The following is a 25,984-nucleotide window of genomic DNA, read 5'->3' on the forward strand; positions in this document are numbered from 1 at the left end:
GCTTCCGTCCTGATTAAGATGGCGGCACCCGTGCTCCGGTGGAGCGACCTTAGCGGGTGCCGCCGCCGTAGGCGAGGTTGGGCTGCCCCCCGCGAAAGAACCGCCCCCAGCAGCAGCACCACCACCAGCGCTTAGAAAAAGACTCCCAGGCCCCGCCCCGGACAGCAGCTGCACCATGGATTCCTGCGGCTCTAACGCTAGCTTGTCGGTCGGCTCCGCTGGTCCCAGCCCAGTCGTGCTTCTCTACTCGGTAGGCGTTCCGGGGACCGAGGCCCAGGGCGGGACGGCGAGAGGAAACCCCCTTCTGCTCCCGGTTTCCTTCGGGCCACCACCCCTGGCCCAAAGGGACGGCTCCGGAGCTCCCAGTGGAGGGATTAGGTGGTTGATTGGGTTTCCGAGGCAACGGTGATGTTGCTGCTTGTGCTCTTCGAAGTTTCTCGCGCGGATTATGATTTTCCTCTTGCCTTCTTCTCGCTCGTTTCTTCTTACTCTCCACCAGGCGCTGGGCCTTTAGGGGGCCGTGTGACACAGGACCGAAGGGGTGAGAGTCGGAGTGTCTTCGTTTCTGGAGGGCGGGAGTGGTGGCAAGTTCCCTTTCGGGCCAGCCCGAGAGAACCTGCAGGGGATCCAGCTCAGCTGAGCTCGCCGTTGGCGCCGCACTCCGCCCTTCTGGCTGCTGTTATATTCCCGATTCCCGGGAGAAATGTGTTTGCTTTGTAGGTGGGGGCGTCGAGGGTTGGAAAACGTTTTGTTTAAATCTTAGATGATGGCAGTTTCCGCGGATTTTTATTGTGTGCTCGCCTTCCGTCATCCATTGCCCTTTCCCCCACCTTTTGGAAGACAGCTAATGCAGCCCAGCGTCATTCCAACTTGATTAATATTTTTACCTCTAATGATTTTAACGAGCCCCCCCCCCCCCCCCGTTCCCGCCTTTTGCTTAAGGAGAATATTGGTGACAATTTGCATGAAGAAATTATGAAAGGGGAGTTTTGTCGCTCTGGATTGCGCGAACTCGGGCAACTTTTTTTTTTTTTTAGGCTGCATTTTTATTTACTTTCAGAGGAAATGAATGACTTTTAAGAAGCAAGTTAACGATTACCTGGTGGTTAGTAGTAGTTTCTGATTTTAATGGTAGTTGTGTAGGAAGTTCTTACTATGAAAAACACGCTAAGGGCAAGCAAGATACGCTAAAATTCAGTTTTGATCGAGTTGGTATATATCTGGATACCTTCAAGTTGGTACAAAAATATTTTTTGAAATGTGGGACACTTCTGTTTCCTTACGGTCCATTCTCTGGAATTGTAATTGCTGTGACTGACCTTTTCTCTAAAGTCTGTCATGTTAATCTCTGTCATCATTGACCTCCTCACCTCACAGTTCTGCTATGGGAATATGAGAGTATTACCTGATTTTCAGACTGCTACTCCAGGACAGGGAAATGGGGAAGTGGGGATTCTGTTTCTGTCTGACTTGCCATAAATATCTTTTTCAGCCCTAAATTGAAATTGAGTGCATTTTTTAGCTTTTTTTACCTGAAAGGGTAAAATGGTCTTATTTGAACTGTTTCTACTTATAAAGCTGTACAGCAACCCTCCCTATTCTGTGAGGTTTTTCAAAAGATTAACCTGAAATTTTTTACTGAGACTGTTCTTATTTTCTCAGTCACCTTTCTGTTGTGCAATACTTAATTTGAAGTAGCTAATATCTAACTACTCTTAGAGATATTTAAATACTTCTGATTGCAACATACACTGCAAAAAAAAAAGTTTTTAAAACATTTTGTTCTCAAGGTCCAAGATATGGAAGCTAAAAACTTAGTTTTGTAAAAGAAAACTCAGCTCTTATTTGTGTGGGTTTCAAAAAGTAGTTATAAAAAACAATCACAATTGACTTCCAGAATGTCAATGAATAAAGTGATGTAAGGGCACTGTGGGTGTTATGAGGAGTGTCTGACCTGTTTGGGAAGTCAGTGAAGGCATCTTTAAGAGAAGGTCACACCACAGCTGAATTTTTAAGGTATGAATGGGAGATAAGAAGCTGTCCTAGCTATTATGTGAGAACGCCCTCCCTTGTGTGTTTGAGGAATCACAACAGATAGGAGAACTCTGAAGAGATGTTGAGTACTTTGAAGGGACTTGGGAAATGAGACTTAAGAGGGAGGCAGTGGCTATTTCCTGAAGAAATCTTATACATACTGTCTTATATACCCTTTAGGACCAAATCTTTACAGACTATTTAAGGATCATCATATTTGAGTTTTTATAGTTTTAAGAGGGGCTTGAGATAGTGGATAGTACAACAGGTAAAGAAGTTGCCTTGCATGCTGCTGATCAGGGATGGATCCTTAGCACCGCCTGAGGGCCCCAGCCCTTCCAGGAGTGATTTCTGAGCTCATGTCAGATGTATTACCTGAGCACAGCCAGATGTGACTTCCCCCAAATAAAACTAATTTCATAAGAAGACAACTAAGGTGGGGGGGGGGCAGAGCAATAGTACAGGGGGTAGGGCATTTGCCTTGCACATGGCCTACATAGGTTTGATCCCTGGCTCCCTGTATGGTCCCGTGAGCCTGCCTGGAGTGTCCCATGAGCCCGCCAAGAGTGACCCCTGAGCGCAGAACCAGAAGTAAGCCCTGAACACTGCTGGGAGTGGCACACACACACACACACACACACACACACACACACACACACACACACTAGTTTCTGGAGTGTTTGTTTAGGATAACTTCTTTAACCTAAATAGTGACTACAGTAAGGGTAACTGATTGGGCAAGAAATCAGGTGCTATAAATGTGTAGATCATTTAGAACCATTTTGTAGTAATCCATAGAAGGGATAAAGGGAAGCAGTGATAGTAAAATCTGGACAGAAGCGAGTTTATGCGATGGTCAGTACACATACTCCACTGTGTATTTAGATACGTCAGCTAAGGAAAAAGAGGCTGCTTGAAGCTGACTGATTTCTATGATGTGGCAACTGGATGGATAATGATGCCTTTCACTGATAGAAAATCTGTGAAGAGGAGCAGGTTTAGTCAGGGTAATCTGATAATTCCAGTTTGAATGCATTCATCTTGCATTCAAACTTTCAAGCTGAAGATTATTGTACTTATGTATCTGTTACATCACAAGTTGTTTGGGGAATATCCAAATATAGTTAGAAATTTGGTACCACAGCAAAAGAGGAAGGTCTGTCCTAAATATATAGATTTGGAAATCACTTGCAATTAAGTTATATCTGGGACTGTAAGGGTCTTGGAATCTTTCAAACAGACTAAAAAATGAAATGAAGGCTGGAAATCAGTCCTTAGACTGTTTATAATCCAAATTTTGGCTTCCCATCGCAGTATGAAATACCTTTTCTTGAAAACAACAGCAACAACAAATTGGGTATGTCTTGCAGTGTCCAGGTCTTACTTCTGGCTCTTCATTCAGATATCGCTTCTGATGGAGCTTTGGTGGATCATTTGAGTGCTAGGGATCAAACCCAGGTTGGCCAGGTTGGCTATATGCAAAGCAAGCATCCTATCCACTGTACTTTTCGCTCTAGCCCCTGACTTTTAAAAGTCTGGACACCTTGAAATGGCTGCATAGCCAGGTAGCTGCTACTATTTTTATTTTCCTGATCTTGCTCACTAGACTGCAGCAGGGAGAAATATACCGACCTATTTCTCACAGGGTAAGCATGCCTTATCAGTGTGTTCACAGTCCCTCTGTGTGTCATAGTGTTTCCCCAGAACTTTGTATTATTATTGAGGTTCTGTCTCAAGTGCTACCTCCTCAGAGAGGCCTTTCCCAATCTAAAGCAGTTCTTCAGGGCTGGAGCGATAGTACAGCGGGTAGGGCGTTTGCCTGGCACGTAGCTGACCTGGATTTGATTCCCATATGGGATCATATGGTCCCCTGAGTACTGCCAGAAGTAATTCCTGAGTGCAGAGCCAGGAGTAACCTCTGAGCATCAACGGGTGTGACCCAAAAAGTTAAAAAAAAGAAAAGAAAAGAAAAAGTTCTCCAGTCATTCTTCATTTTATTTTCTCTATATTCTCTTTCTAGTTTTGTGCTACAGCAATCTTATACTGAGCTTTAAAAGCTTTCACAATTTTTTCCTGAAAACAGCCATTATTAAAAATTTAAAATGAAGTTATATAAATTTACAATTAAAGTCTGTTAAAACAAAATTCAGCACTTCCAAATTACTTTACTAAATCTAATTCTAGTAATCTTACTAAATCTTACCTGTGCTTTTGAGGTGCTGATGACAATCATACAGTAAGATGAAAATCCTATGTTATCGTATCTTCTGTGCATTTCTTCCCAATTTTGTGTTTCATGATGTCATAACAGTTGCTTGAAATCTGTCGCTGTGGGATACATATACCACAGAAATTTACTAACACTGCAAATTAGGGTTCTCCTAATTTACTGGCATATTATTGATGGAATCTTTGAGTGATCTTAGTTTTTCATTTGTTGTATTTTCTAAGGGATGTAAGCTCCCTCAGTGTATAGTCCTGGTCTTCCTTATTCATGCTGTTTTCTCAGCCTCTTTTTTTTCATTTTTTATAATTTTATTTATTGAATCATCATCAGAGCAGTTACAAAGTTTTGGGGTTTAAGTCTCGGTCATACAATGGAACACCCGTACCTTCACCAGTGCCCCCAGACCCCAGTATACCCCCATCCCATACCCTCCCCCTACCTGTGGGGCAGATGATTTCCACATTACTCTCTCTCTACTTTGATTACATTCAATATTTTGACACCAGACCCACCATTATTATTTGGGATTTTAACCCACCACTCAGATCTGCTGAAAAGTCAAGAGTAGACAATTTGTTTTCTATTGCTGGTTATGAATAACATATGATGTCAGGTGGCTGCAGCAGTGGCCGCGCAAGTTTGAAATTCCAAAATTTTAACAATTAAATCTGGAGGGATTTCTGCCAAAACCTGCTGGGTTGTGAGATTTGTTCCTGAGTCTCTTGGATCATGGCTGTTAAGCAGCTTGATCAGGAGCCAGAGAGGCTGTTCGTGGGTGGCAACTCGGGGTCTCGTTGGGATGGGGAGGAAAGGGCTGGCTCCATCCCCATCCTGTTGGCCCCACGTGTCTTGTCACTGTGGGCCCAAACCTCACTGTCCAGTGGCCTCTGGAGGATGGAGGCCACTGGGCCGCCAGGGTGAACAGGCCAAGGCATGAAACCTATTCCCACCTGGGGTGGCCCAGTGCCTGTAACCTACTTCAGGGACTGGACGCATTTCTGCCAAAAGCCGTTGGGTTTTGAGATTTGTTTCTGAGTCTCTGGGATCATGGCCGTTAAGCAGTTCGATCAGGAGCCAGAGAGGAGGCCATGCCTCCAATTATATAGCTGAGCTGGAGGTGGTTTGTGGATGTGTCTCCCACATACCTAACTTTTAGCCGTTTACTTTCTTCGTGGGCTGGAGTGATAGCACAGAGGGTAGGGCATTTGCCTTGCAAGTGGCCAACATGGCCGACCTGAGTTTGATTCCTCCACCCATCTCGGAGAGCCTGGCAAGCTACTGAGAATATCTTGCCCACATGGCAAAGCCTGGCAAGCTACCCATGATGTATTTGATATGCCAAACACAATAACAGTTGTCACAATGGAGACATTACTGGGCCCACTCGAGCAAAATCGATGAACAATGGGAGGACAGTGACTTTTTTGGTAAACTTTTCCCCAAGTTTTTGGGGTCTGACTAGCCTCTTTTTTGAACAGTGCCTGGTATATTGTGGGGGTCTCAGTAGCTTATTGAATGAATGGATTGCCTGGTATAGTTGACATGGAGGGACGGGGAGAGATCTGTTTAGCTATCAACAAGGAGTAGCCTGCTGTGTAAGTTCGGATGGGGGAACAGGGGCCAGAGCAATAGTAAGTGGGTAGGGCGTTTGCCTTGCATTCAGCCAGCCCAGGATTGATTGATCCCAGGTACTCCATATGGTCCATGAGCGCAAAACTAGGAGTACCCCCCCCACCCCAGGTATTGCCAGCTGTGACCCCAGAACCAAAACAAAACAAGATGTGGGGAACAAAGAGTGGGTATGAAATGTTACTTAGGCTATCTAAATATATTTAATCTATAATGGGTAAATACTTCTGCATGGTAGGAAGGCCATTTAATGAGCAATAACCCTCAACCCTGACTCCATGTAGCAATTATTTGTAATAGTTTAAAAAATATTTTTGATGCCTAGGTACCATTCGTAGATCACATTAATCAAGATTGTAGAGGACCAGGGATGTAGTTAACTTAAACGGTAAACTATCTGCTTTACACAAGTGAGGCCCTGGGTTTGATCCTCAGCACCACCAAAGAAAAGAATCTAGGGTATCCTGCTTACTATATTTATAAAGTGCCCCAGTTTATTTGAAAGTATTTCCTAAGTTTAAAACCACAGAATTAAACATTGGCTAGTAAGTTTATAGTTTATTCTGTGACTACTAGGGGGGCTGGAGCGATAGCACAGCGGTAGGACGTTTGCCTTGCATGCAGCCAGCCCAGCTGAGCTGGGTTCGATTCTTCCGCTCCTCAGAGAGCCCGGCAAGCTATCGAGAGTATCTTGCCCGCATGGCAAAGCCTGGCAAGGTACCCATGACGTATTCAATATGCCAAACACAGTAACAACAAGTCTCATGATGGAGATGTTACTGGGCCCGCTTGAGGAAATCAATGAATAACGGGAGGACCATGACCTACTAGGGAGGTATCATCAGTAAGGATCGATAAATGATTTCATTTACTTATTTATTTTAGTTTTGGGACCACACTCAATGATACTTAAGGGGTTACTCCTGGCTCTGCATTCAGGAATTACTCCTGGCTGTACTTGGGAGGACCATATGGGATATGGATAGTCAAAACCAGCTCACCTATGTGCAAGGCAAGCACCCTACCTACTATACCATCACTTCAGCCCCTACTTTTTTACATTTTTTTTTATTTTTAGTGAAACACCATGAGGTACAGTTGTAGATTTACAATTTTTTGTGCTTGGGTTTCGATTATACAATGATCAAATACCCATCCCTCTACCAGTGCCCATTTTCCACCACCATGGATAATATCCCTCCCACCCCCATCCCCCCCATCCCACCCTGCCTCTGTGGCAGGGCAATCCCTTGTGTTCTCTCTCTCCTTTTGGGTGTTGTGGTCTGCAAAAGAGGCATTGAGTGGCAAACACGTTCAGTCCATAGTCTACTTTCAACGTGTCTCCCCTCCTGGGAGGATCCTCCAAACACCCTTTATTTGGTCTCTATCTGAGCTGCCCTTTCCCCTAGAATGCCCGGCTGGCCTCTAAGCTATGGAGTAATCCTCCTGGTGTTGATCTCAGCAATTCTTGGGTACTAATCTCATATTTTGTTTCTTTATATTCCCCAGATGAATGCAATCTTTCTATGTCTATCCCTCTCTTTCTGACTCATTTCGCTTAGCATGATACTTTCCATGTTGTACCACTTGTATATAAATTTCATGACTTCATCTTTTCTAACGGCTACATTGTGTTTCATTGTGTAGATGTACCAAAGTTTCTTTAACCAGTCATCTGTTCTTGGGCATTCAGGTTTCTTCCAGCCCCTACTTTTTTAATTCTCTAATAATTATGTTCCTGTAAGAAACTGGAAATATTAATATGGCGTATTTGATATGCCAATAACAGTGACAACAAGTCTCACAGTGGAGACGATACTGGTGCCTGCTTGAGCAAATTGATGAACAATGGTAGGACAGTGCTACATTGCTATAGTGTATGAGGTAAAAAAAAAAAGTGCTGGCAGTTTTAACATTGAGGAAAGTAAGAAAATAGAAGACATGTTTATAAACTTTAGTGGGGAAATTTTCCCCAGATTGAGAGCTATTTTTTTCTCACTAATTTATTTATTATTAGAGGCCATAGTTGACTATTATGACTTAAAAAAAACTGTTATGTCTCTATTTCTCTCTGTGTCCAATTAGGTTAAAGGTTCTGAAAGCTGTATGTCTGTTTTCAATGAGCGTGTGCTTTTTAGCTGACTTTTTTTTTTAATTAAAATTTTTTTAATAGTGAGACATCATGAGGTACAGTTGCAGACTTACACATTTTTGTGCTTAGGTTTCAATTATACAATGATCAAACACCCATCCCTCCACCAGTGCCCATTTCTCACCACCACGGATCCCAGTATCCCTCCCAACCCCCCATCCTCCCTATCCCACCCTGTCTCTGTGGCAGGGCATTCCCCTCTGTTCTCTCTCTCTCCTTTTGGGTGTTGTGGTTTGCAAAAGAAACATTGAGTGGCAATCATGTTTGGTCTATAGTCTACTTTCAGCATGCTTCTCCCATCCTGGGAGGATCCTCCCAACACCTTTATTTGGTGTTCCCCTCTTTATCTGAGCTCCCTTTTCCCCTAGCATGTGTGGCTGGCCTCCAAGTCATGGAGTAAAATTCCTGGTACTAATCTCGGCCATTCTTGGGTGTTAGTTTCCTATTTTGTTACTTTATGTTCCCCAGATGAATGCAATCTTTCTATGTCTATCCCTTTCTTTCTGAGTCATTTCGCTTTATCTGTGATTGAGAGCTATTTTTATTAAAGAAATGAATTTTCCACTGACAAGAGAGTCATGAGAATTAACCAATGTGGAAAAATAAATGTTTGTTGCACTATTTGTGCTGGAGCAATAGCACAGCGGGTAGGGCGTTCGCCTTACACGCGGCCAACATGGCCGACCCGAGTTCGATTCCTCCGCCCCTCTCGGAGAGCCCGGCAAGCTACCGAGAGTATTCGATATGCCAGACACAGTAACAACAAAGTCTCCAATGGAGACGTTACTGGGCCCACTCGAGCAAATCGACGATCAACGGGAGGGCACTATTTGTAATAGCAATAAATGAAAAGTAATCCAAAAACAAAACATTAAAAATGATGCTATAGAAGAAACACATGGCACAGAGGAGAGTATGTGACATTAACAAAAGTAAAGTGACACCAAAATGTGTAGTGGCTGGGGCCAGAGTGATTCTACAACAGAAGAGCACTTGTCTTGCAGGGAGCCAACCTGGGTTCGATCCTCAGCACCACATATGGTTCCCTGAATCCACTGGGAGCAATTCATGAGTACAGCCTGGTGTGACTCAAGAACTGGGAAAAAATAAACAAAAAACCCAAACCACAAAAAAACCATATTTTGTTTCTTTATGTTCCCCAGATGAATGCAATCTTTCTATATCTATCCCTCTCTTTCTGACTCATTTTGCTTAGCATGATACTTTCCATGTTGTACCACTTGTATATAAATTTCATGACTTCATCTTTTCTAACGGCTACATAGTGTTTCATTGTGTAGATGTACCAAAGTTTCTTTAACCAGTCATCTGTTCTTGGGCATTCAGGTTTCTTCCAGCCCCTACTTTTTAAATTCTCATAATTATGTTCCTGTAAGAAACTGGAAATATTAATATGGCGTTTTTGTATTTGTACAAAAATATATGATGTCACACAGTTTAGTTGGGTGGGAGGGAGGTGGAGGGGATTCAGAGGGAGGCATTAGGATTCTTGGAAAAGGGACATGATGGGTATGGTTTTGGAATTACATGCATAAGAAACCATATTAACAGTATTGTAAACCACAAAATCTTGATTAAAAGTAAATTAAAAATGGCTTGTGGAATAACAAGTTTATTTTTGCTGTTTTTTTTTTTATATATACTTTTGGGCCCCACCCAGTATTGCTCAGGGCTTATGGCTCTGTACTTCTGGGATCCAACCCTAGTTGACCATGTGTAAGGCAAGCTCATACACTATTTTACCAGTCCCTGACAGGCGATTTTTTTTTTAAATTAAATAACTATGGGCACTGGAGAGATTGTACAGCATGCAGCTGACCCTGGTTCGATCCTCAGCATCACATATGGTACCCTGAGCACCACCAGTTATAACTCCTGAGTGCAGAGCCAGGATTAACCCCTGAGCACCAGTTCATGTGGCCAAAAAAAAAAAAAACCCGATTTCCAGTTTTCGATAATTGAATTTTAGGCATATAATATTTCAGCACCTATTCCACCACTGCTATCAACATCTCTCCACCAGTGTTCCCTTATTCCTTCCCTACCCTCACCCTCACCCCATACCCCATCCCTGCTTGTCTACTTGACAGGCACATTACAGAGTTCCAGTAGTTGCAGTTTAGATCTCATGTTGTCAGTTTTGTTGAATTTGTGATATATGACTGACTGTACCACTCACCTATATCACCAGTATAACCTGACAGGTGATTTTAATTTTCCTTTCTGGGTCTCTGATGTATCTTCAAAATTTTTATATTGAGTATATATCACTTTGCTACTTAAAAAAATATTTTGTTAAGGAACATAATGGTGATATGCTTGAAAATCAATATATATGGAAATACTCATAGTTGAAAAAATATAAGCTATTTGTTTTGGCCCATGTTTCTTTTTACATTTTATTTAATTTTTATAAAGTTTATAAATTTATAAAGTTTTTATAAATTAAAACAATAATTTATTACATTTAATATTCCAACACCAATCCCATTACCGTTATAGTTTCACACCATCATATTTTAAATATTTCCACCCTGACCCCCAAAGCCTGCCCCTAAAACAGGACCTAAATAATTTTGTATTGCTTGTTATGAAAATTCTGCTAAAAATAATCCAAAAACGTTTCCTTAAGTATGTGAAGATTATTGTACTTCACCCTGGAACCATTAAGCTCTTGTCTTGGTACACCAGTGGTGCAGAGTATGAGATGTCCGGGAAATCTAAAATTTTAAATATGGTGATAAATCTGAGGTTAATTAATTTGTTTTTAACTGGATGTTGACTTTAGGGTCCAGAGGCATCTCTGTGGTGTGTTGCTCTCATGTTGCTCTCTTTCAAGAGATTTATTTTTGAGACTCTGGATCATGGCTATTAATGAGCTTATATAACACCAGAGGCAGTTCCTGGGCGTGACTGCCAGGCTATAGAAAGTATGGTCCCTGTTTTGAATTAAAAATATATTTATTCCTGTAGCTATCAAAAAAGGGAATAGTTTTTTTTTTATTTTCTTGGTTTTGTTTGTTTTTAATTTTGGGGGCCACATCGTGTGATATTCAGGAATTATTCCTGGCTCTGCACTCAGTAATTATCCTGGTGGCTGATGGTACTGGGAGTATGGGATCAAATCCAGGTAGCCCACATGCCAGGCAAATGCCCTACCTGCTGTACTGTTGCTCCAGCCCTCAAAATAAGTAACTGTGAAGAGTTATTATGGGGTATAAAATGGTGGGCAGTTTATATTTTATCATGTTTCCACAAATCACAATCACAAATCATCCTGTTATTCGTCGATTGCCTCGAGCAGGCCCCAGTAACGTCTCCTTCATCCTGGCCCTGAGGTTATATTCAAGGCTCTTTAGGAGAATGAGACCCATCATTGTTACTGGTATTTGGCATATTGGGTATGCCACGGGGAGTTTGCCAGACTCTGCCGTGTGGGCAGGCTACATTCGGTAGCCTGCCAGTTTGTCAAAGTAGGAATGAGATGTCATAATAAGATGTCATAATAAGATGTTCCGGGAGCTGGTTTTTATAGTCTCAGAGTCTTGGCCGCTGATGGGATTACACGGCACCAGGGGGCCAGTTGGTGGGTGTGACCCCCGCCTACTGGAATTTGGAGGATCTGGGTGGAGGATGCTTGACTCCAATCTGAGTAGGCTCAGGATCTCGGCCCCGGAACCCACGTGGCTTTGTCCCTCTGCCGGTACCTTCAGGTGTGTGGAGAGTGGTCTCAGCATGGTGGTGGTTGGTCCTGGAGGTGTTTCCACATTTTTCATAATTAACACATTGCTAGTATATGATAGTGGCTAAGAACAAGGTCTGCAAAGCCATAGGACTTGGGTTTGAGTCATAACTCTGCTCATTGCTGCCTAAAGGACCTTGGGTGGCTTGTTTCACTTTTTCTATCTTGGTTTCTCCTTTGTAAAATGGGATAGTGATAATACTTAGTTGTTTGTGTGAGAATTATTCTTTAGTATAGGCAGAGTCCTAGGACTGTCACTTGACAAGCAACTATATTAATATTAATCATCAAAAAGCAGTTTGGGGCTGGGATGTGGGGGATTGGGCCACACCGGCAGTGCTCAGGGATCATTCCTGTTGGAATTTAGGGAATCGTATGAAGTTTTGGGATTTGATCCGGGATCAGCCATGTGCATGGCGAGCACCATAACCCCATTACTATCTCTCAAAAAAAATTTAAGAATTTAATTAAGACATTGGCAAATTGGTATACAGCTGTTTCAAGGATTGGTAGAATAGAAGCTGAATTGTAATGAGAAGGTACAGAGGCAATAAATATATAGTTACAGAGATGGAGAGTTATTAGAGGGGGGTGTTATACCCAGCAGTGGTCATGGCTTACTCCTGGCTCTGCTTTCAGGGCTCACTTCTGGTAGTCCACAGTAGACCAAATGCAGTCTTGGGGATTAAGTCCAGGATAAATAAGTTGTACAAAGAAAAGCCCTACCTGATGTACTCCAGCCCACTGTGACCTCACCCTTGCCCAGAGCCATGCATCCATCTTCCAGATCCCTCTTTTTCTAAATATACGAAAACTTGACACCAGAACATTCTGCTCTTGTTTATATGTCAAAGAATAAAAGTTTTGTCATAAAAATGAAACCTTACCAATGCAGTCTCTTGCTGGTCCTAATATATGTTATAGCGTGCACATTATTTTATTTGCTTATATCCACAGAAGGAGCTTAAGAAATGGGATGAATTTGAAGATATGTTAGAAGAAAGGAGGCATGGCAGTGACTTTAAATTTGCAATGAAATGCTTCACACCTCTTGTGTACAAGGGAATTCTTCCTTGCAAACCACAGGATATTAGAAGTAGTGTTCTCAATTCTGAAGAGATTAATTATATCATTAAGCAGGTAAGTAACTCCCTCTTCAAGCAGGGACAGATTTGTTCATTATCAACAAGTTCTTTCTTTTATTTGCCCACTTTCTTTCCCTTTGTTGATTTTGTTGCAGTGACTGGAGGTCATACATTATATTGTGCACATCTTTTAGTTGTGGTGCTCACTAGGGTTACACTCTTTCCTTGTTGCTCACCCAGATGTTTCCTCAAACCTCACACTCATTGACAGAGTGTTTCACATCTTCTAGTTGCAGTTTGACAGGGATCACACTGTTTACAGTATTTGCATACTCTTGGCTACAGTATGGCTGAAAATTGCTTCTGAAGCTGTGGATCTCATCAGGGCTGCCAGGCACAAACATCAGAGAGCTGCTAGGATTGTACATGCGGCAGTATCAGGGATCAAGCTCATGACTTCACACTTTTGAGGCAGTCACTTTACCTACTGAGTTGTCACTCGGTCCTGTTCTTTCTCTTCTTGACTTTATGAACTCTTTTTTTTCTGATTTTATTTTTTATCTTAATTATTTTATAAAAAATAAAATGTTTATTTAATTTTTAAAATTATTTTGTTATAATTTGTTAGATTTGTTCACTATCTTTCTCTTTTTATTTGCCAACTACCCTTCCCTTGTTAATTTTGTTGCAATGACTGGGAATAATTTTTCTTATGATAAATTATAAAATGCAATTAAATTTGTGTGAATAGAAATTTATTTGATAAAGATAATAGAAATAAATGAATATACTTTTATGTATCTTAGCATATTAACCATACTCATAATGTGTTTATTATACCAATGAAAATGTGTTTACCTCTTTGTTAGATACAGGCGTCAGATAGAGAATAAGTTGAACATTTTGTACCCTTTGAGTGTATAGTCTGATAGGTAAAGATGAAAATTATGTAATCACAACAAAATATGGCACAAGATATGCTAGTGAGAACCCTGTACCCTATATATAGTAACACTAACTAGTTAGGGGCAACACTTTATATAGGAAGTTAAGTATACTTTTTTTTTTTCTCTTTTAGGGTCACACCTGGCGATGCACATATTATTCCTGGCTCATGCACTTAGGAATTACTCCTGGCAATGCTCCGGGAACCATATGGGGAATCGAACCTGGTCGGCTCTGTGCAAGGCAAATGCCCTACCCGCTATACTATCACTCCAGCCCCAGTTAGGTACATTTTTAAAGGAGGCACTAAAGATGATTTAAGGATTTTCTAGGTAAAGTGGATAAAAAAGAGTTTTCCAGCAGAGAAAATGACTTTCCCCCTATGATTTCAAACTTCACTACACTTTTAAAATTATTCAGGGAGGGTTGGAGCACTGCTAGTAGGATGCTTGCCTTGCATGCATCTGATCTGGAGTTCAATCCCTGGCATCCCAGATGGTCCTCTAACTAAGCACCTCTAAGAGTGCTAAGTACAGAACCAGGAGTAATCCCTCAGCATCGTTGGGTTTGACAAAAAAAAACCAAAACTAAATAAATAAGATTATTCAGGGAGGCCCAGAGAAGGGTTAAAGCACTTGCCTTGCACTTTGCCCAGCTGAGCCAGGTTTAATCCTAAACATCACATTTAGTCATTCCCCCCAAACCCACCTGGAGTAATCCCTGGGCACTGATAGAACTTAGTGATAGTATATTTATGCTATGTATGTGACACCCTGAGATTGATTCCTGACCCTGCAAAAATTAAAAATAGTAACTAAAAAGTTTAGTCTACTTTAAAATTATTTACTTAGAGAATTTTTAGAAATCTTATGCAGAGCTGAGCACCTCAGGGTGTGGCCAATAAAGGAGCTGGTGCTTAAAGGGACCGTAGAGATAGTACAGTGGGTAGGGATCTTGATTGTGCATGGCTGACCCAGAACCCCAGGACCTTTTGTGGTTCCCTGAACTCTATCAGGAGTGATCCCTGAGTACAGAGCCAGGAATAAGCTTCGAGTGTCATTGGGTGTGCCCCTCTCCCCCCCAAAAAAGTTAATTTAAAAAAAAAAATCTTATGCATAGATCTTATTCCCATATCAGTTATATCAGAATGTCAAGAAAGAAGCCAGGCATCAGTAGTTTTTTTAAGTACATTGAAAGTTTAGCAAAATGTAGGAGCCACAAGATTTTTTCTTTATTTTTGGGCCACACTTGGTGGTGCTCAGGGCTTCCTCCTGGCTCTGCAGTCAGGAATTACACCTGGCAGTGCTCAGAGGACCATATGAGATGTCAGGGATCAAACTTGGGTTTGCCACGTGCAAGACAAGCAATACTATTGCTCCGACTCCACCGCCAGATTATTTTTAAGGACTGGAGAACATGCAGATTCATGATCCTAAAAGTAATTCACGATGACCAAATGAAAGAGAGTAAATATGGGATATTAATAAGAATTAAGACTGGAGGAACCATTAAATAGTTCAGAATATAAAGTACTCGCCTGGCACACTACTGGCCTCAGTTCTAATCCCCAGCACAGCTCAAATACCAAAAAAGAAACCATAATTGAGACATGGAAGATAAGCAAGAGCACTATCATGAAGGGCTTTTTTAGTTTTCTCCTACACATAGCCATTGAAAGCTATACAAAGCCATTGAAAGGTATCAAATTTGAGTAAGACATGTTCAGTTTATGGTTTAGAGGTCTTATACTACGATAAATGGAAACATGAAATCTGTCTTACGATGTTCTTGCAATGATACCTTTATGCAATTATATTTTCCAGAACTGTTAACTGATAACTTGTAGAAGCAGAGAAATAGATTTAAGAAATTTGAGTGGGGGGGAAGGTGCTGGAGCAATAGCACAGTGGGTAGGGTGTTTGCCTTGCACGCGGCCAAACTGGGTTCGATTCCCAGCATCCCATATGGTCTCCCGAGTACTGCCAGGAATAATTCCTGAGTGCAAAGCCAGGAGTAATCCCTGTGCAATGCCGGTTGTGACCCCAAAAAAGGAAAAAAATTTGAGGGGTAGGCTGGCCTTATTTAATGACCAATCAGGTAAATTAAATGAAGGAAAGTAAAATAAAGATAATAGGGCTAGTCCACTGAAATGGGGAACTTAGAACTGGAAATGTGTTTGAGACAGAAGCTGAATTCTATTTTGGGTATGCCATTTGAAGACATCAAAATATCCAATAAGTAGCATTAGAGCTCCCTGATAGCTGGCCCTCCATGCTGCTTATGCTTTGAGGTTCAACTGTAAACATCTGTCTATTTCTTTGACTTTTAACTGGGGTTTAGGCAGGCTTGTGGCCTCAGGAAATTTCTTTATCTCTCTTCTAATATGGACATATGTAACCTATGCTTATAATTGTTTTGTTTTAATCTATCATGATCTATCTAAGGCTGTCTTTTCTGGTTGGATCTATTTCATATGTGTAGTCAAGTTTTATCAACTAGAAGCTACACAGTAGTTTTCAGTAGTCGTCCTTTGTTGTAATGACATTGAGAACTCTAAAAAACATGTAACTCTCATTATCCATTAGTACATAAATTTCCTTAAGGAAGGATTTTCTTTTTTGCTGTATTCTAGAACCTAGCACATAACCTGCATTCAAAAAACCTATTTCTTGGGTTAGTACTTTTTAAAAACGTATTTATCCTATAAAGAGACTGATTTAATTGATCTATGATAAATCCTGGCATATCTCCTCTTCCATTTTACTCTCTTCCCCTTTTCCCTTATTTCCCCCCTCTCTCTAAAGTACTTCAAACTTAAGATACCTAAATAAACCTCTGACCCTCCCATCCACATCCCTTACTATGTGCATTTCCACACCCACCTAGTTTTCTCTGTCTCCAAGAATATCTTTTCCATATGCTAGTTGCTCAAAATGAAAAAAAAATCTGGATGCCATCATCATCTTCTTGCTTTTCTTTCACATACCGTCTGTCATTTGCTGGTCTGTTCTCCTAAATCAGTTTCTTTCCACCTTATGCTATTCCTCTAACTCAGGCTGCCTTTAACTCACAAAATACAGTAGCAGCCAACTAAGGGGTATTTATCAAGGAAAGATTTGATTACTTCTGAGTTCAAAGAACCATGTGAGAGATAAGACAGGATTAAGGGGACTGACCGCTGTTCAATCCTCAGTTTAGTGTTATCTCCCAGGCACAGAGCCAGGAGTAGCCCCAGTACTGCCAGGTGCCCATCCGCACCCTCCACCCCCTAAAAAGTATCCAAACTAAAAGACCATTTAGGTTTGTGATACCGAGAATAAACTGAGAAAAAGAGCACATCAGAGGATTAGGGAGATGGTCCAAAAAGTGCCTGCTTTTCTTGCATGCAGTCCAACCCTTGCCCCCAACTCATAAAAAAGATGGACAAGGCTGGGGATAGTGGAGTTATGACTACTGCTTTTTAAGTCTTGCCATGTTTCACCACATAATAGTTTCAGAGTTTATGCCAAATTTATTTTGTGAAGAGAATGGGGGTGCCCATTTCTGGCAGAAATCTCTGGGTCACTCTTGGAGGGTGGGGCCAGTTCCCTCCCAAACAAAGCCCTGCCAGCTGCTTCCACACCCCAAAGCCACCGCCATGCCTCCAGGTGTGTGGTTCTATGACTTGAACTGTCTTTTTGCCCAAAAATGTTTAGATTTTTATCATTATCTGTTTAGTGTGTAGCTTATATGTTTCACAATAATCAGAATCAATGTACTGCCTTCTCAACCCCTGGACTGTACTAGTTTCTATCCCTGCTCAGGTTCCCTATTTCCTAGGGTGACCTTACTATCCATTCTGTTGCCCAAAGCAGAACATTGCTCACTCCTTCCTTTCTCTTCAGAATCAATTATTACCTTTATTTATGCTTCTTCGTCTCTGACCTGCACTATTTTATTCATTTTCCAAATGTATCATTTTCCTTTTTTTTTACCCTCTAAATATTTTCCTTCATACCCTTCATGCCAAACACGGTAACAAGAAGTCTCACGATGGAGATGTTACTGGGCCCGCCTGAGCAAATTGAAGACCAACAGGAGGACAGTGCAGACAGTGCAGACCCTTCATAGGGCTGGAGTGATAGCACAGCAGATAGGGCATTTGCCTTGCATGCAGCGGACTCGGCCGACCCAGGTTTGATTCTTCCGCCCCTCTTGGAGAGCCCGGCAAGCTACCGAGAGTATCTCGCCTGCACGGCAAAGTCTGGCAAGCTACCTGTGATGTATTCAATATGCCAAACACAGTAACAAGTGTCACAATGGAGACCTTACTGGGCCCGCTCGCTCGAGCAAGTCGATGAACAACAGGAGGACAGTGACAGTGACCCTTTATAGACTCCGTTTTACCCAGTCCTGTCTTTCTCTTTTTGTTCTTTATTCCTATCCAGTGTCTGTAGGGTTATCTGAAGTTATTTCACCAACATTCTATAATCTCTGCTCTCCAGTCTGCCCTTTACACTTCTTGTCCCAGAGAAAAGGCAGACTTAAATCTGACCCCATGCCTTCTCTTTAACCAGGATACATTCTATACTCTATAATACATTCTTATATCCAGGATGTCCTTTGAAGAATGGGTAGACCAGCCACCCTGGTCATTCTTTCTCCTTTGTAAAATTAAATAAATGCGTCGTCCTAGCTGTGGAGACTGGTGAGTAGGGGGCGAAAGTGAAGAAGGGGAGACTGAAAGCCTCAAAAGACTGACAAGAAGATACCCCTTTACCTGTTTTGCTAATATGCACCAAGCCTCTTTAGGGTAGAGTCCTGGGAATTGAACCCACACACACATCAAGACACACAAGCTTCTTCCCACCCTAAACAGACATGCAGGCATCTTTACAACCACTGGGTTAAACAGGTACTTCATGCTGTGTCCTTCCCACCACCCTTACCCTGCCCCCCAACTGGGGAGTTGAGGAGGCATGGCTAATGTAAGGCTGAATTTGAACTCAAAGCCCTACATCATTTCTCCAACCAATGGGACCATAAACAAATAAGCAGAGTTCATCTTTTCTCCAGTGTTTCAGCATAAACTCTTGGTCCTATTTCTGTCCCCAGCCCTGCCAAAAAATGGATCAGTATTAGACAAACTCAGGATCCTTTCATTTGCCAGCCCCTTTTTATTGCTGCTTCCTTTTATCTTCTCAACTCCACCAATCTATCTGTTCCACCTTAAAATCTACAGTTAAGCAAGGAAAAAGAAAGTGCCTCCCCCTATCCATTGTACCCAAGGCTACTATCATTCTAGAGCCACCCAGAGGGCAATATCACCCACTGGTCTAGATGATGGGCAGAGAATTTGCGATAAGCTTATTGACAATTCAAATGAAAACATGAGATGATTTCTTTAGTCCATCCTAGAAAGCTATTCTCTTTGAATTTCTAGTCTTTAAATTTGTGTAAATAGGATTACTTTTTGGAAAGTAATTTGTTCTTTTAAGTTAAAGTATACCATTTTTGGATATTGTACTGGTCTATTTAAGTCTAATACTTTTTACTCAAATGCTGATTTGAGGAAGAGAGTTCTGGCCTCTTTTATTGGTGAGGGTGGAAGGTGAGATGTGCTCTACCCAGTGTTGGTCAGAGACTTTGTACAGTTCTGTGACTCTGTACTGGAATGGGGACACTCTTAATGGTCCTAGGTGGCCTCCTTTTGTCTCCACACCAACACAGAAATTTATTCCTGCTCTCCTTTCAGCTTTCTGTGGAATCCCAGAAACCCATCGATGTGATCCAAGGGGAAGTTTGTGAGATCTTAGATGAAATGAGCCACAAGTTGCGTCTGGGAGCCATCCGTGTTTTTGCCTTTGCCCTGAGCAAAATTTTTAAACAGATTTTCTCTAAAGTGTGTGTAAATGAAGAAGGCATTCAGAAAGTAAGTATTGAGTGTTAAATAAAGAACCTTTTTCTACCAGGGACATGACTGGGGTAAATGCCATACATATGTCAGGATCTAGATTGAACGAGCCATCACAAAAATAATAATAATAATAATAATTATATAAAATAACTTCTTCAGTCCCTTAACAGTTTAGTCAGCTGAAAACCATTTCACTTTGCTTGAAATGATCAGATGATCATAAGACATCCTATATAGGCAGAGGTTCTGCTTCTGGAAAGTGTTCTTTTTCTCTTTTACCTTCAGACTCCAGGCTAAACTAACTTCATCAGGTAAGACTTGCAGACCAATCCAGTGTGAGATGTTTGGAAAATTAGAAAAAGTAAAATAATTTCTGTATATATTTCAACTACATCTCACTGTATCCTTTTCCTGTTTTTCTTTACTCTTTCCTTAGATATACACAATGATTTTTTGTATAAACAAAGACATTCTCTATGGTGCAAATTTAAAAAATAAGGAAATTGTCACAATAGTATTAATATAATATTTATAGTGTATCACTAATTGTCCCAGTTACATCTTTCATAGCCAGGATAAATTCTACATCAGGTGTTACATTGTTTCTATCTCTCTTTAGACTTTTGATGTTGCAGGGCCCCTGACAGCGGTACTCAGTGCATAAGAGCCACGTACTCAGTGCATAAGAGCCATGCTCAGCAATGCTTGGGAACTGTGGGTTGTTGGACATTGAACCTAAGGCCTTACGCATGTACTCTGCCTCTTGAGCCACAGTCAGTCCTTGCCCTACACTCTTAATCTAGAATTCCTTAGTCTTTATGTTTCATGGTGTCATTTAAGATAAATAAATAAAAAAATAATAGTACATTTAGCTTATAGCATTCCTTTATAGCATTCTTTCACTTAAGTCATTTTTCTCAGTAGTAGTCATGTTGTGTATATTTGTCAGGAATACCTCAGTGCATCTGATGTAGGGCACTTGGTCGGCTTTTGTTCTATTACTGATAGTATTCAGTTTCATTAAGCTGCCAGATTTCTATGTTGTAAAGTTAATGGGCTTTTTTGTTTGTTTTGGGGTTTTGTTTTGTTTCTATTGGTTTGGTTTGGTTTGGGGGCCACACCTGGAGATGCTTACTTCTGGCTCTGTATTCAGGGACCATTCCTAGCAGGCTCGGGAGACTATATGAGGTGCTAAGGATCAAGCCTGGGTCAGTTGTCTGCGAGGCAAGTGCCTTACCTGCTCCCTTATTGTCCCTCCAGCCCTAAGTTACCATTTTGGACTTTGTAATTAAAAAGTTTATTATGAAAAGTTACTTTAATTATGGAGACACAGTTCAATAGGCTAGAGCACTTGCTTTGCATGTAGGAAGTTCAGGTTCAATCCCCAGTACCAATACAGTCCCCTGAGCACCATCAGGAATAACCCCTGTGCAACAAACTCTGGGAGCAACCCGGGAACACTGTCAGGTGTAACTGCAAAATAAAACAAAGCAAACAAAAAAGAATGGCTAAGTGAACTAAGTGAACTGCATACTTTCCTCTGCTAGTTTTTACATCTTCTGATGATCTTTCCACCCAAATCGGTTATACTTAATGATTACCAAATGGTTTTTCTTTTTCCATCACAGCTGTTTTTAGTAGTTTTTTTCTCTTTTTTTTTTTTTCTGTCAGGAAGAACTTTCCCTGTAAAGATTATTTTTATTCTTTATTTTGGAGGAGTGGAGGGGTTGCTCTCAAGCAGTACTCAGGGTCCTCAGGGCTCACTCCTAATGATACTTAGCTTCCTGGACTGGACATTTTTTGCTCATGCCTGTGATCTTTGCAGCCTATAGTGCTGGGGTGGGGAAGGGCATATAGCACAGGAGATCCGTCTTGGGTCCTGAGTGTGAAGAATATGCTTCTGACCCCATGTCATATCCCCTGCCCTCAAGTGTGTTCTAATACTTTTTGTCTTTTTACTAGGCGGGAAGCTCTTACCTTCATTGATCTTCCTCATCCATTTTTTTTTTTTGGTTTATTTTTGTTCATTTTATTTTAAAGTATTTTTTCGTTTTGATCTAGATTTCTATTTTCCAGACTGCTGAGTTACTCTCTGTATTTTTGTTAAAGGACATTTCAGGGGCACTTGCCTTGCACCTGCTAACCGAAGTTCAGTCCCCAGCACAAAATCTTGTCCCTTGAGCCCACCAGGAGTGACCCTTGAGCGCAGAGTTAAGAGTAAACCAAGCACAGGCAGGTGTCCCCCAAGCCCTTCTCCCATACAAAAGAAGAATGTTTTACACAATTTGGGGGGCCAGGAAATGCTGCTGCTATATCTAAACTTGTCACAAATTATCTTGTCTTTGTTATTTTTTTTTTTGCTTTTTGGGTCACACCCTGCAATGCACAGGGGTTACTCCTGGCTCTCCACTCATGAATCACTCCTGGCGGTGCTCAGGGTACCATATAGGATTCTGGGAATTGAACCTGGCTTGGTTGCGTGCAAGGCATATGCCCTATCCTCTGTGCTATCGCTTCAGCCCCTGTCTTTTGTTATTTTTCAGGAAAGCAGATAACACAGTACCAAGTAGTGTTTTCATGGTGCCTCCCAAGCTGTTCTCAGGGGTGCTCCAGGGCTACACCAAGGCTGCTCTGGGGCATTGTGTTGCCAGAGATAGAACTTAAGGCCCTGCGCATGAAATGCAAGTACCCTTGATCTCTGAGCTATCTTCCAGGCCTACTGATATTTTTGAAGTTGTTACAGCCAGAGGAGTCCATCTGGAAACTCCCCCCTTCCCCTCCCCCTGCCCTCCAATTCAGAAGAGATTTTATTTAAAGAGATAGAAACAAGGGTAAAAGGGCTGGAAGTCTCTCATAGTGTAGGACAGGATGCCTGCACATGATTCCCCATCTGGGAACCTACCCTTCCCAAGATTATGGATCCATTCTTCCTCAAAGTAAATTCAGTTTTTAAAAAGAGTCATATTTCTCATTTATCCTAATAGGTTTTAGATGTTTTTTAAAAAGATAATTAAAAAAAAAATCTTTATTCAAGTGACTGATCTTGTTCCCTTAAGGAAACTTGCATCGTTTACACTGCACACAGTTCAGAAGCTTTCTTTGTGCATTGTATTGTGTCTGTATATATATATATGTGTGTGTGTGTGTGTAACATAACATTCTATGTACATTATTCTACATTTTTCTTTCTCAGAAGTTTTAGATTTAAGAATCTCCCAAAAGAAGCTTTTTTCTCTCAAAATAGAAAACCAGTAGAGTGCATCAATTAACAAGTTTATAAGTAATTCATATTGATCACTTGATCACCTTGGCTCTGTTGTTTATTAGATATATGACCATGAGGAGGATAAGGTTTAGGCCTTATATATATAAATATGTAATATTAAACAATATGTGTAAAATACTTAATATAGTGTACAACTAATATGTTAATCATATTATAATCATATATTAATCATCATAATTATTATTCATAAAATTTATTCTTTCAGGAGTCTTGCATTTTATGATATAATTTAACTAGAACTCAAGTTTTGTGTATGTAATACAGTCAAGAAGACAATTTAATTTTGCCATTATACATACTTATATTCTTTAATTTTCTGACGTATGACTTTAATAAAATAAAACCTGAAGTTATTCAAAATATAATATTTATTTTTTAAAGTTACAACAAGCCATCCAGGAGTATCCAGTTGTTCTGCTGCCTAGCCATCGAAGTTACATTGACTTTCTGATGTTGTCTTTTCTTTTCTACAATTATGATCTACCTTTACCAGTCATAGCAGCAGGGATGGGTATGTAATGTTTTTCTGCTTTTTAAAAAATTATAAAAGTTTAAATATTCACTACCATTGAGGAAGATTATGAAAGTAGCTTTTTTCAGGAGCTGGGGAAATAAGTCACAGATAGGGGAACATGCCTTGCATGTGCAAGGCCCTAAGTTTGATCCCTTGTGCCACATGGGCCATTGAATATAACCCAATAGTGTGGCCCAGTATTCCTCTGAATCACTGGACCTTAGCATTAAACTGTCCAACTCAGTTGACTTTGTATTGCCCAGACTGGCCTTGAGTACTGCTTGGGAAGAGGCCCGTAACCCTTCCCTCCCCCCACCCCCAAATCCAAAACAGCCTCCAATTCCAGCGTTTTGTAGTTTGGATGTTTTCCTGTACTGTGATTTACTCTGCTTCAACAGACATAAACAAGTATATATATCTACTTAGAGTTTGTAGTTTCACTATCACTAATACTAATACAATCACCCCATTGTTCATTGATTTGCTCGAGTGGGTGCCAGTAACGTCTCCATTCATCCCTGTCATGTGCTAATGTAGCCTGATGGCACATTGGGGGCTCTTTCAGGGTCAGGGGAATGGGGACCATCATTGTTACTATTTTTGGCATATTGAGTATGCCACGGGTAGCTTTCCAGGCTCTGCCATGCGGGCGGGATACTCTCGGTAGCTTGCTGGGCTCTCCGAGAGGGATGGAGGCTTTTGGTGTAGCCTCTAATCACCTTTACAGATGTTCCCAGTCAGGCATATACATGGGCATTATACTCTCAGTAGCCTGCCAGGTTCTCTCAGAGTGAGAACTAGACAATAAGAGGTCGTTTGTACTTTACCTTTTTTAGTTTGTAGTTTACCTTTGAAAAATGTGATTATACTACCTACTTTTGCATTTGGTATTTGATAATACATCATCTACTCATCACTCTAAATAAATTTTATTTTTATACTTTTCTTTGGGATTTAGCTGAAGTGATTTTAGTTTGTTTGTTCATCTTTGGTTTGGGGGCCACACCCAGCTGTGCTTGGTACTAAGCCTTACCCATGGCTCTGTATTCAAGGATATCTCCTGACTGTATTCAAGGGACCATATGCAGTGCCAGGATCAAGCCCAGGTCACCTGATGCAAGGCAAATGCTCCACCCACTGTATTATCTGTCTAGCCCGGATTTCTTTTTAACGGTGATAAAATATAAAATTTACTAGCATAACTATTTTTGTGGGTTAATTTAGAAACATTAAGTACATTCCATTGCTGTAGTACCACTATTACATTCCATCCAGAGTCTTTTTAGTTTGCAAAGCTGACATAAGATTATATCCCATCCAGTGCTGATCACCGTTTTTACTCTCTCCTTTAACCCTGGCAACCACAATTATGTATTCTGTATTTATAAATTTGATCTCTCTAGATACTTATCTAAGAAAAAAATCATACAACACTTATCCTTTTTTCTTTTCCTTTCTTCTTTTTCTTCTTCTTGGTTTTTTTTTTTTTTTTTTCGGTTTTTGAGCTACGACCTATTGTGCTTACTCCTGGCTCTGTGCCCAGAGACCGCATCTGATGATGCTCAAGGGAGGATATGTGGTGCCAAGTATTGAAACCATGTCTGCTGTGTGCAAGATGAGAGCCCTCCTTGCTGTGCTATCATGCCAGCCCTACTTCTTCCTTCTTTACTAAATTATGTAATTCAACATAATGTCCTTCATATTTATCTATATTGTCGCAGATGTCTGAATTATTTCCTTATATTGAATAATACTGAATTTTATTCTCTTGTATATATGAAGGCCTACTGATATTTTTGAAGTTGTTATAGCCAGAGGAGTTCATCTGGAAAATTCCCCCCCCCCCCTTAATTCAGAAGAGATTTTATTTAAAGGGATAGAAACAAGGGGAAAAGGGCGGGAAGTCTGCCATAGTGTAGGATGGGATGCCTGCACATGATTCTCCATCTGGGAACCTACGCTTCCCAAGATCATGGATCCATTCTCCCTCAGAGTAAATTCAGTTTTTAAAAAGAGTCATATTTCTCATTTATCCTAATAGGTTTTAGATATTTTTTTAAAAGAGAATTTAAAAAAAAATCTGTGTTCAAGTGACTGATCTTGTTTTCTTAAGGAAACTTGCATCTATTATGCTGCACACAGTTCAAAAGCTGTCTTTATACATTGTGTATATTTTTATACAGTGTGTATCCTCTGAGGGGCCCTGGTGAAGACAGCCAGGCGTGGGGGCAGGAGACCCTTATAGTTTAGTTCTCCCTCTCGGAGAAACCCGCAAGCTACCGGGAGTTTCCCACCCGCACGGCAGAGCCTGGCAAGCTCTCCGTGGCGTATTCGATATGCTTAAAACAGTAACAATAGTAGGTCTTACTCCCCAACCCTGAAAGAGCCTCCAATGCGACACCATTGGAAAGGAAGAGTAAAGAGAGCCTGCTAAAATTGCAGGGCTGAGACAA

The 25,984-nt window shown here is 41.0% G+C and overlaps 1 protein-coding gene across 1 annotated transcript in view; it reads left to right on the forward strand.

The window, feature by feature from the left end:
- Positions 1-5: 5 nt before the first annotated feature.
- GNPAT (glyceronephosphate O-acyltransferase) overlaps positions 6-25,984 on the forward strand; it is a 54,443-nt gene continuing 28,464 nt past the window's right edge. Inside the window, exons 1-4 of the mRNA XM_056113633.1 lie at positions 6-250; positions 12,763-12,945; positions 19,570-19,746; positions 23,399-23,528. Of these exons, the coding sequence (XP_055969608.1) occupies positions 176-250; positions 12,763-12,945; positions 19,570-19,746; positions 23,399-23,528 (565 nt within the window). The 5' untranslated portion in view covers positions 6-175. The remainder of the gene's footprint in view (positions 251-12,762; positions 12,946-19,569; positions 19,747-23,398; positions 23,529-25,984) is intronic.

Source organism: Sorex fumeus, unplaced genomic scaffold, assembly GCF_029834395.1.
Source record: "Sorex fumeus unplaced genomic scaffold, SorFum_2.1 ptg000021l, whole genome shotgun sequence".
Classification (NCBI taxonomy): domain Eukaryota; kingdom Metazoa; phylum Chordata; class Mammalia; order Eulipotyphla; family Soricidae; genus Sorex; species Sorex fumeus.